The sequence below is a fragment of the Leptinotarsa decemlineata genome, unplaced genomic scaffold (genome assembly GCF_025532065.1).
Source record: "Leptinotarsa decemlineata unplaced genomic scaffold, Ldec_3_MD MMD2_tig00004307_RagTag_RagTag, whole genome shotgun sequence".
NCBI lineage: Eukaryota > Metazoa > Arthropoda > Insecta > Coleoptera > Chrysomelidae > Leptinotarsa > Leptinotarsa decemlineata.
The window spans coordinates 6,134,540-6,147,638 of record NW_027412606.1 but is presented as its reverse complement, the minus strand read 5'-3'; the positions used below and the strand labels follow the sequence as shown (position 1 = coordinate 6,147,638).

General features: G+C 36.5%; 1 protein-coding gene across 17 annotated transcripts in view; it reads left to right on the top strand.

The window, feature by feature from the left end:
- The window catches only part of LOC111504733 (uncharacterized), a 398,322-nt gene that overhangs the window by 177,233 nt on the left and 207,990 nt on the right, over positions 1-13,099 (top strand). For 16 of the 17 annotated variants that reach the window (XM_074178864.1, XM_074178862.1, XM_074178859.1 and 13 more), the window contains 2 exons: positions 10,778-11,048; positions 12,787-12,804. In XM_074178864.1, the coding sequence (XP_074034965.1) occupies positions 10,778-11,048; positions 12,787-12,804 (289 nt within the window). The remainder of the gene's footprint in view (positions 1-10,777; positions 11,049-12,786; positions 12,805-13,099) is intronic. The other variant, XM_074178849.1, reaches the window with a different exon arrangement.

Here is a 13,099-nt window from a genome sequence, read left to right as displayed (position 1 = left end):
ATAAACTCTCTTTAGCAGACTTTTTTATCGGAAATTTCCTCCTCTTCAACGAGCTTTTTTCAAATTTGCTTATATATTAATATTTTTTGAGTTATTAACGAGAAACTAAGTACCATTTATTTTTAATTTCATTTTGTTATTAACAATTGCAATTTTTCACCTGCACCAAAATCCTTCAAAAACATTTTTCTAGAGGTGATTCCGAATCGAATGAGCCATGGCTCATGTTTTTAAACTTGTTGATTAGACTTACCATAGTAATGATATCGTTTGAAAAATCTACTATTCCAGTTCTATATAAAACGGTTTCTATATTATGTGATTGAAATTGTGTTTCAGAAGACGTTTATTTTCATACTTCAAATATTGAGTACCTAATACATATTGTATCTCCAGCACATCAAATATGAAATCATCTCCTATGAGTTGAAGAAAATACGATATTGATATTTACCTAATAAACACTATCACCAATATCTGAAGAATTAAAAATCGGTTATCATTGTCATGGATTTTAAGAAAATCTCTGGCGTAAAATCAATTCATTTAAAATATCTTTCCCACACCAGAAAAAATACTGCATTCTGCTAACCAAGTTAGCAACATCAGGTGGTGACTAGTCAGTGACAGTTTTAGCCATATCCTGATGATATTTTACCAACTTGGTTATTATAAAAAGTGATTATTCATTTGAATTGAAAGCATTTACTTAGCTTTGGACTTCTGGCAGAATTTTCCAGGATTAGTTCACTCTAAGGCGTTTATTCACCCTTTGAAGCTTGATACCAAACAGTTTTCGAACTACAGTAGGAAAGAACTACGATGTCTAACAAGCCTTCTTACAGGTCACTGTCATTTGAATCATCATATACAGAGACTGGGACTGTCGGATGACAGTGTGTGTTGCCTCTGTTTGGAAAATGCTGAAACAGCAGGGCACCTACTTTGTGCCTGCCCCGCTGAGGACCGAATCAGGTTTTTAGAGTTCGGCAGAGCCGTACTCTTACCATCTGACCTGAAAAACCACTCACGATACAAACTAATCGGCTTCGTTGAAAAACTAGGTTTATTTTGCGAATGTGAATAGGTGTGAGTCACAATAAACTCTTGCGTGTTGCGGTGGAGGGTCGAATAGACCCAGTCACTTTGGACCTAACCTAACCTAGCGAAATGCGCGCCGAGAAACTGTACAGAAATACAGAACAGAACATACCAGAATAAAAGTTCTGGTATGTGAGAAGTATTTACAATAGCATGATTTTACGCTACAGGTTCCAAACTCGACCATCGACGAGTGTATCATATTCAATTAATGATCTGACGAATATCTCTATAGAACGCAGTCCGTGATCGATTTTGCAATAACATGACATCATCACCGAGATATTTCACTTCATGAACTCCTTGGGAATGTAAATAAGCTCTGAAAATGTTGATTTTTCAGACAATTTAACACAGCTGAGAATTTGTTCTTGTTGTGAGATAAATACTAATTATTTTTAACTGCTATTTAAATTAAATACCGTAAGCCTACTGAAAATAATAAAATATTTGGAGTATGTTTCATGTTCCAGAGTTCAGTAGCCAAGATAGATTGAAAATATGTAGTTGCTCAGTAATAATTTTCAGTTTTGAATTATATACCGTTGTTGAAGTTTTTTCCAAAATATGTAGTCTTCCCAGCTGAGTGAGTTGTGGTTTGTTTTCATATAAATGGTGAGTTATAAATTCTAAGTGAAGGATCCTATTTTTGACAAATTCACTCTATGCATAATATGGCATAATCAATATTAAAAAGTATCTTGTATGTCTTTTGCTTTTGCATAGAAATGCAAAAATTACTAAGAAATATCAATGACAACTCTGTAATAAAATATGTCTTTCATAGATTTTTTTCTCAGATACAAACTTAACTATCTGAAAGAACTACTTTCTTATAACAATGAATATGATCGAGGTGTCATTCGATTCCGAATAGCGTATCAATGATTTCTGAAAAAAAAAACAAGTGCTATTTGCAGAAACTATAGAAATTATAAACAATTAACTGAAAAAAAGAGTTCGGATTTTCGCAAATATCTCAAAAATCATTTATCATTTTTTCAATTTGATAAAAGATTCAGAAGAGGAAAAACATTCCAAAAAAAGTCTCACCTTTTTTGGAACTGTAGAACCAATATTTATAATTTTTCCAGAAGGATAAAATACGTAGTTAAACAGGTATTCTGGCTTGCGCAAGACACGCAAACTTTGAATCTATCATGAAAAAATATTATTTCAACTCGTCAAATATAAAAATTGAAAAAAATTCAGACACATACTGAAATTAATCAATGAACAATAATCCACGGTTAAAAAAATATTATCGTGTTTTTCCAGCCAATTTGCATTAGTTAATTAACAATTTTTTTCTATTCGAACAGGAATATTGGAAGTGTTGAATAACAAATCCGAGATTTTTTCTGAGGTTTTTCAAAGGTATCAGAATATACTCCCGTCGGAAAAATAAAAAAAAATCCCAATTTGTTATCGACAATTAGGTTAGGTTAGGTCAAAAGTAAGTGGGTTTATTCGACCCTCCACCGCAATCCGCAAGGGTTTATTGTGGCCCACACCTATTCACACTCGACCAAATAAACCCAGCTTCTCAACGGAACCGTTTAGTTTGTATGGTTAGTGGTCTTTCAGGGCAGATGGTGAGAGTACGGCTCTGCCAAACTCTGAAAACCTTAGTTGGTCCCCAGCGGAGCAGTCACAATGTATATGCTCTGCTGTTTCATTATTCTCCAAACAGAGATGATACACACTCTCTTTCGACAGTCCGAGTGTCTGCTTATGAAGATTCAAATGACAGTTACCTGTGAGATAGCCTGTTAGATATCGTAGTTCATCCGTACTATAGTCCAACCACTGTTAGGTATCAACTTCGAAGGAAAATAAACGCCTTGGATTGAGTCAATCCTGGAAGATTCTGCCAGAAGTACATATATTCTTTTGCCATCCAGGTGTTCAATGTTTGTTTGGCAAAGCCTGAAGCGATGCCAATAACAGGTTCTGGTCCGATGAATCTACTTGCAGCACCATCCTTTGCAAGGGAGTCGGCAGCCTCATTGCCTTCTAGACCAGTATGCCCGGGAATCCAGACCCGAGACAATCTGTTGAATTTTTCTATCGAGGAGAGTCGTTTTTGGTAATTTGCTATCAATTGAGGCGTTGCTCGATAGTTGCCAAGAGCTTCCAACGCCGCTTGACTGTCCGAGAAATTTTTTATTGACTTGTGTATGAGGTTCGATTCTTTTAATCTCTCCGCGCGCAATTTAATAGCTTAAATAGCTATACAGTTGCATAGGCTCCTAGGCAGGTTGATATCTCTGTCCTAGGTCTACGACCCAGAGCTTTATTAAGCATCAAATGTTGCTGAGGTGTGTACAGTTTTCTGGTTCGAAACAGTGTTCCAAACTTTTGAGAAGCAGCTTCTGCAGTTCCGGCAACATGATTGTGCCGAAACATATTGGTGTCCACTTCAACACCCAACAAAGTTATCAAAGCAGAAAGCAGAATTGTTCCTAATGACATTATTATATCCGCTTCGGAGACATTTATCTTCTTGAGGAAAACCGAAACCTACAACGTTTGAAGTCGGATTTGAATTTTTTTCTGTAACTTTTGGACAAACAATGTTCTCATTCAATATATGAACAACATTTCAATCCTTTGAGATTCAAATATTTCTTCAATTTCATCTGAAAAATGTCTATACTTTTACCAAAACAAAACTCTTTCTCTTGCTCCTCTTTGATTGAATTTTCTTTTCAAAAAATATAAGTAATATACTGAATCTTTCTCGAATCGATTTTTTTTATGGAAAACGTTGAACTTTCCATTTTACATCGAATATATCCCTATCATATTAGAAAATAATTCAAAATTTTTGGGAGTATTTTTAGATGAGCATTTGAAGTGGAATATCCATATAGAAAACTTGGCAAAAATTTTGAATAACTTATTTTACAGTTCAAGAGTAGTAAGTAAATATCTAAATGATTACTCATTGAAAATTGACTATATTGCAAATTTTGAAGCATCACTAAGATTTGGGATTATATTTTGGGGATCAAACAGTCACATGACTCATTTATTTACCATTCAGAAAGAGCAATATGATGTTTATTCAAAATGAAATATCAAGAAACCTGTGGAGGAATTTCCAGAAAAAATCACATACTTACTGTGTACTATATCTGTATAAACATGAAAATGATTTTACAAAGTGTGTGGACCTTTATAATTATCAAACACGTAATTGTAGTAACATATCTTATCCAATACATAGATTAGTAGCAACTGAAAAACATCCCTCTTATGCGTCTATACGACTTTTTAATAGACTACCAGAGAACATTAAAACCTTGAACATCAACAAATTTAAAACTAATGTTAAATCCTTCGTCATTGAAGTAGAATCATATAATGTAGAAGACTTTCTAAATTATTCTTATTAGATATCAGATTTAAGAATTGTGAAAATTGACACTGTTTCATTTTTTTGTTTTTCGCCGATTTGTGTAAAACACTCCTTGAAATAAAGATTATTATTATTTTTTTTTCACCGTAGTGTACGCTGGTCAGGCCCTATCCCCCGAAGCCCCGATACATTCGGGAGGGCGCGCCAGCATTATCAACCAATGACCACTCCCCACACCGTGGGGCAAGTGATCATTGGGTCCGAGAATCATGTGCCCTGAGCAAGCGCAGTGAGCCAAGAATGACAGCCTTCTGCATCTGTGCGGCTAAGATTTCTGCCTTAGTGCGGCAAGCCGGTATGATTTTAAGATTCGAGAGTAGAGAGGACATCATTCCACCAAGGACTCCAATAATCAGAACAACCATCTTGACAGAGTGATCTGGATAGAGTCTGCGGAGTTCGAAGAGAAAATCTCGATATTCTATCCGTTTTTCCTCCTCTTTTCTGACGATATTCGTCTCGCCAGGAGCTGAAAACTCCACGACAAATATCGTTTTGGTCTGGTGGTCGAGAAGGACTACATCAGGCTCATTAGCTTGTATGAGCCTGAGGGTGGGGAACGAATAGTTCCAATAAATTCGGCACTTCTCGTTCCCCACAACGGATTCAATATCCCCCGGGGCGTAGGGCAACACCGGTGTCTCGTCAATACCGTAAGAGTGCCGTAGATGGTAATATAGCACTCTTAGGGCCGCGTTATGTCGATGGATATAGGCCGAGACCGCATATGCTGGGCATGCTGATAGCAAAAGCATTAGGGTCTCGGGCGCCTCGCGGCAGGCCCTGCACCTTGTATCAGGCACCTCTATACCCATCACGCGACTGCGGTAGACTGAGGTGTTGAAGACACCCCTCAGTTTCCGACTTCAGCCCACTCGACCTGAGAAAAGCGAACATCAGGCGCTTTGATAAGCCAAGGTATCTAATGTTATTGAAGAAGACCCCATGCATTGGCTTATCCTTGTGTCTCCGCAGAAGTAAGGTGATCTCTGCGGCTTTTATCTGAGCTTTTTGCTGAACGGGTTCCAACTCGGTGACAGAGTCGAAAACTATACCGAGTTCATTAGCTGCTCGGGCAGCTGCCCTAAGGAGAGAAGCTCCAATTCCTGCTCTCTCATGGTCACGGACCATGCAGAGAAGGGGATACGAACTCCTGACGACTTTACAGGCTGTATCCAGTACCATTCTGTCATGTAGACACTCCAAACTCAAAATTTCACGGCCTCCATGTTGTCGGGAGAAGTACAACCGTGGAACGGACGATTTGGGATGCAAACTCCTATAGAGATGAATCATTTTTCGGGTCTTTACGTCGAGTTGATACAGCTCCTCCCGAGTCCACTTTACTACTCCAAACGAGTAGAGTATGATTGGAACGGCAAGCATATTTGTTGCAGCAACTTTATTCTTCCCCGACAGTTCCGATGACCAGATCTGTCGAAGTTTGTGCTGATACTTGCCGCGGAGAGAGTTCTTCACTGCTGTTACCTCTTGTGAGTGGCGTTGTTCCACCCCGAGGTAAGTATACGTCTCTCCGGCATCCAGATGGTGTAGGATGCTTCCATCTACGAGCTGCACATCCTCTCCATAGTCCCCGCATCGTCCTCTTTTGAGATGAACCATTGCACATTTGTCTATCCCGAATTTCATACCGATAGCATGCGTGTACTCTTCTACCACCCTCAAGGACTGATGGAGATCCTTCTCTCCAGATGCATAAAGTTTAATTTCATCCATATAAAACAGATGGGTGACCTTGTGCCTCCGGTTTCCGGGGGTGCCATAGTTATACCCTCGAGTATTTCTGAGCGCAACGTATAATGGCAATAGTGAGATGCAGAATAGAAGGGGGCTGAAGGAATCACCCTGAAATACACCCCTTCTGAAAGTGACCCACCCTGTTTGAACTCTTGCTTGACCAGATGTTATGGTGAAGCGAGTTCGCCAAAGTGGTATCAGTTGTTCAATGCATCTCACTATGTTGTCGGGTACCGCAAGGCATCTGAGCAAATGCAAGATGAGCTCATGCGAAATTGTATCAAATGCCTTACGGTAATCGATCCAGGCCATAGAGAGGTTACGCCTATATTGTATCGAGTCCTGCGTTACACATCTATCGATGAGCAGGTTCTCTTTACATCCAGCGACTCCTCTCTTCGACCCTCTCTGCTCATATATCCGTTCGAACACTCGGTCAACTGCAGTGAGTATTCGTATGTATAAGATGCTTGTAAACAACTTATAACACGAATTCAAGCATGTTATCGGTCTGTAATTCTTAGGAATTGACGAATCTCCGCTTTTTGGGATGAGAACGGTCCGCCCCTCGACAAACCAATCCGGAATCGGCGGCTTATTATTATTATTATCATAAATTTTTTGTTTCAAATGTAGCATCAAATATTTTCAGTTATAACAATTGAAGTTTATTAGTTCTTTAACAATTGGTACTATTGTTTTCAATCATTTCTGCAAAATTGTCAGGCAGAATTTAATCATTTCAAGACTACTGTAAAGAAAATTTCAAGACTTCAACACATTTCACTTGATGGAATAAAAATACTTTTGATGACTATCATCATCGTTTGGGGGTGGAAGAAACTGTTAAGTTCTCACCACTCCAAGCGAAAGCAACATCCTTACAATTTACCAAAATGTTGAAACAGAATCCGATAACAGGTTTGTTTTGTTTGACCACCCTATATATCAAGCCTTACACGTTCATCAATAGCTTATAGACTGTATTTAGTTATTTCTATCGTAGTAGATAGTTGTGATCTTTACTTAGAAAAATAGACAAAGTTCAACTACATGGTAGTTTTTCATAACGACCTTCAAAGAAAACATGTAATTTTCGCACCACTCGGAAACAAAGTTCACAGAAATACACTTATAATGTTTAGAATTAGAAACAGATATTCACATAATTAGCAATTCTCAACCTGACTGCTTCATGCTTCTTGTGCTTCATTGTCATGGCTCCGCAATAAAAAAATACGACTAAAATATACTAATCATCAACAACAGGGGAAGATATTTTGGAGGGATTCGGTACGGCCCTTCATGAACGACACATCTATCTGCCGTATTTCTGTGGTACATCAATTATCAATCGTAAGTTGCGATATCAAAAACAGTGGATGAATACCCCTACCAGTCTAACATCAGCATACGAACATCAATCAGTTTGTTGATACAGTGATTCAATATCAATATTTGATATTCAATATGAATTCTGTAGATTCTAAGGAAGTTATTTTTTTTACTGGACATCTCTGATTTTTTACGGAAGAGTATCGTGATCGATTGAATAAGGAAATTCCTGAAATAATAACAAAGTTCAGTCTCGCCCAATTGAAAATTACAGAAACATTTTTCGTGTTTGAATATCTCATGAACCTAATTTTTCAAATATTCAGAAACACTTACAAGTAGAACACAACAATTAGAACGACAGGTGGAAATTTCACATCACTTTTTTTTGTATACGTTATAATGACTTTACTTCAAGTATTGGTCAGTTCTAACATATTCTTCAACTTTTCTTGTATTATGAAAGCAATTTCCATCGATATGATCGCAGTATTTATTGCGATCTATAAGATTAGTTCAAAGGAAATGTTGGATTGGGGGAGAATGGGGTAAAACGTGGCAGCTAAGGTTTGAAAGCATCAACAGTTAATCGTTTTTAGTTCAGGTATGATCAGTAACTTTCAAAAGGATCATAATACCTATTCATCATAACCAGATTCCATTATTTCAAAAATGTTAAATTTTGTTTCTCAATATTCGTTCAATCAAAAATGTTCTGGAGACACATGTTATTGCTTTGAGAAATTGAGCAAATTAGCTTTTCAAAAACCATTTTTCATTCCATTCAATTATGAATTGTAATTAGACAAATTGTTTGCAGAAAAAACTCACATGCAAATTATTTGTCAAGTTCATCTACAGCGCTGCAACTTTTATAGACCATCTACCTACCTAGTTCTACCTTCATTGTAGTTTTCATTCGAGATATAATATTTGTCACTATGCAATAGAGGTATTCAATGTTTCTTTCAGTAAAATTAATTCACATGAGACATAGAGAAAATGATATAACTATCTATACTATATGTACAGCACTGTAACTCTAATAAAACAATTACAAATGAGCAAAACCCCCTCAGTGAAATACAGAAAAAAATCTAATCCTAGGCTCAGAGCAGAAATCTTTAACGGCTGCTTCTTCTTCGTCACCGACAGGACTCAGTTCGGCCACTAACCGTCAGGTAGCGACACTCAGGTACATGGCTTAACACGCCTTACCGATTTGGCCCATTCTCCTTTTTCGAGAGAAAATATTATTTTTCATAATTCAACCAACATTGTCTAAACTATAGCACTTTTGGCGAAACTGTAATGTTTTGTAAATATCATTGGGGTGAACAAAAACGACCCTATAAATTCCTTCAGTACTTTCAGTTTTCTGTACAATTGTTTTCCTACTGGCGGTATTTCCTGTCGGGTAATAATTATTGTATCCCGTTTCCCCAACAATTCCAAACTCATTTACTTTTGCGAAAAACGCATCGTTGCCGTTTCGCCTTTGATAAGGTCTGCCGCAGTAGCAGACGATACGTCAGCTGTAAAAACCTGCAGATCACGGCTAATAAACCCAAAATCATCCAAGAATTTGTTAGACACCTGCCTTGAATTTGTTGACACACCATGAAAAAATAAGATTTTTTCTGTTTTTGATCAATATTTCTTGAAGTTTGCTGTAGATTAGGGAAAATGATGTGCAATTATAATGATATGTTTTGTTCATCTTCTTGGGATCGCTGTAACTTTCCTATCACTGAGGGCATTTTTCTCAGTGTAGTCAAGAATTTACATTTTTATAAGGCAAAGTGTCTTATTTCAAAACTGAATGGAAATAAAAGTTATTCTCTTGCAATTCAATATTCATTTGAACGTAATTGTTTCGAAGGGGTTTTTATCTTCCAGTTTCTTTGCAAACACTTCTATTCTCGATCTATATACCTTCATGCAACAATTTTTATTGTAGTTATCTTTTAACTACCTTTCATTTTGTCAAATTTTAGGAATAATAGCTATTTTTCTCTGGAATTTCGCACTAGGAATAGTGATTTCATTTACATATCGAAATAAGCACCCATTTCGTATATATTTTCTCAATGATTAACTTCCGCGATAGATCATAATAATTTATGTTCTGCGAAATCCGAACCGGAGGTAAGACATGAAAGTTCAAGTGCTTTTATTTATCCATATATTGAAGGGTTGAAAGATCATTTTGAGGTTCATCTCCTACAGGCATTTGAGTGTTTCTTCCAATCGTGCTGTTACTAACGCCATAATGAAAAACATTAATTATTTTCATGATCATTACATTGTTCGATAACTAAAAAATATCAGGAATCATTAACTGTTTCAGTATCTAATGCATATAGAAAGATTTGGTACAAAAATATGGGAAATATACCTTTTGTTATTTCGGTTTTTCTATTATAGTAGCATCACAACGTCTATATCAAATAATGCAATTATTGCAGTTTTGGAACATATTGAATCACTGTACCAACAGAAATACATATCAACACTAAATGCTTTTTCTATTTTTTTATTTTTATTTGCTGGCTAATAAGCTTTTTCCAACCCTTTCATAACTGTTAGCTCATGTAGCATTCATTAGCGGTTATTGTCCAAGAATATAGAACTTTTATAAGATAACTAAATGTTTCGAAAATATCTATTGCAAACTCCAAAGTTCAATATAACCTAATTCGAACTGAAATTGACTACTATTAATGAGAATGAAAACTACGATCATGATGTCTATCTTGAGGAAATATTCCAAATTATGGAATTTTGTATTTTCTTTGACTAAAAAAAAACAGTCACATTTTACAAATTAATAGCAGTATTAAGTCATTTATAATCACTCAGAATATTTATTACACCAATAAATTGAAAAATATAGGCTATTTCTTGTATAGGACACAAACAATATTTGTAATTCATCCACTATAAAGTGTTGTCTCATTTTGAAAGTGATATTTTTTTTTATTAAAATAGAGGCAGGATGATAATACAATAAATTCAGATAACATTATTTTCAGGATGAAAAATTTTATAAATACCCATTGATACCAAATCATCCAATCAATAATTGCTAATAATTCTGCACGAGCCGGTTATATTTTATTATATTATTATCATTATTATAACCAAACTTCTTTGCAGGTGAGGACACGGTCTTAGGCGACCAAACCTACAGATACCTCACAGCAGATGAAATGAAATCTCTGGGTGACGATTCCCTACCAATAGATGTCACCAGGGACGAAAGGATAGACTCCAACAGGATGGTTTCCAGTGGAGACAGTAACATTCTTCCGCCTCAGCATATCGAGGATAGCATCAGTCCAGAACACGTCACTCAGAACTACGTCGAATACATTAAGAAATACTCATCGGATAATATAGATATAGCACGACATCCCATTAATATAGGGTGAGTTGATTGTTTCAATAGGAGTTGAACTAAAAGGAAGATTTGAATCTTAGTCTACCGAGAAACTAAGTTGATCTATATCGTGGTAGTAATAGATAGTGGTCTATATTTTATTTTCACAGTGTTACCTTGAAGCTATTGGTAAAAGCAAAAAGGTGGAAAATAATTATAATAGACGAAAATGAAATTGAAAATACAGAGTTCCAAATCAGATTTTTTTGATGAATCCCTCACTCCAGTGAATTGTTCGAAAGTCCAACAAAATGGTTTGACTCTACTCTGGCAGTAGAAAGGACAGCCAAATCCACATGTGGGGTCACCAGAATGTATGGTAACAGGACAGTATTAGATCGATAAGAAACATAACAAGTACTGAAAACATACATTTGGAAGGTACCTTTATGGAGAGACCAGTCATTGATGATTGGGTTACAGGAGATTATCTGGCTTATTCGCATACACCTGAGACTTGAGAAAACCCCACAAGGAAAAGTCTAACGGGATCAAATTGCACGATCTCGGTGGTCAGTTCACATCATTTCCACGTGGGATAACTATGCTTTCAAATCTAATATGTGGCATAAGTTATGTGACACGTAGCGCCATTCTGTTGAAATCACATATCGACGGTGTCCAGATTATCCAATTCAGGCCAAAAAAAATTTGTAATCATCGACCTATGTAGTGCCTGCCGTTGACAGTGATGGCCTGACCAACGGCGTTCTCAAAGAAATAGGGACCGATGGCGTCTCCAGTCAAAATTCACACCAAATAGTGACTTTTTCGACGCTCTTGGATCACATGAGGATTGGAATCGTTCCAAATCCAACAATTTTGTTTGTTCACGTACCCATTTATCCAAAAGTGGGCCTCAACGCTGAAGATGATTTTTTGATGAAGATTAGGGTCAGTTGCCAACTGCTCTAGAGTCCATTTAGCGAACACACTTTTCATTGTCTATGGTCGTTCACCTTCAGTTCCTGGGTCAATTGAATTTTTACGGGTGCAGGCCCAAGTCACGACGCGAAATTCGCCAAGTTGTGGTCTGTGAAAGGCCGAGTTCTTGTCAGCGACGCGAAATCGACTACATCGGATTCTCCTGCACTCCCTTACAGATAGTGGCGATGTTTTTGTCAGATCTTGCGTTGTGTCGACGTCCGGGAGTTGATCAATTGTTAACTAAACCAGTGTACGTGTAATCGAATACTATATCGTTTCATTGTGATTCGAAAAACAGATTGAATAAATGACTACTAATTTGACAGATGTAGCTTTATCAATAATCAAAGTTCGGAAGTACCTTTTGGAAGACTCGTTATTTATAGTGAAGTATCATGATTGGTGTAATGGTTGTCATGAAAATACAAAAAACCAATGAGGTTTCAGTGTTTTCTGGAAATTCTGAAAAATTTAGGTACAAGGCAGACAGCTCTTAGACAAATAAAAAACTTCTCAAATGCCTTTTTCAGATACACACCTTCTTAGTCAAGAACAGAAACTGAACCTCATTATGATAATGTTGTTGTTAATATTTCATCACAATTATGAACCTATGTACATCGGTTATTCTAGACTCTCTAAAGCATAAACATTTTTCCGAATAATTAGATGAGAAATATTTTTCAAAATTATTTCACAATGCATTACAATCTTCCTTTTAGTTTCATTGCATACTTTCGATTTCACTAATGAGTTTGTGTGTTTACTAATAATGGTTTTCCTTTTGGGGATGCTTCAGGAAGCTTCACTGGAAAAAGTAAGTGGTCTGACTTGCATGTCAAATGAAATCTGTATTTAATTATTGTTTCCATAATATTCATCACGTCAGATGATATTTCATTGGTGGTTTCTATCGCGAAACAAAAAACAATCATTACCTGAAAGTTCACTATATCACAAAAACTGACTACAATGGATTAATTTCCTCCCTACACCAAACAATATAGTCTTTTTAAAAAATCCAAAATTCACATATAATTTGAAAAGCTCGTATAGGAATCACACGTTAAAAGGTAAGACCTCGTTAGTCCTTAGCTCGCACAAGTTTCTCA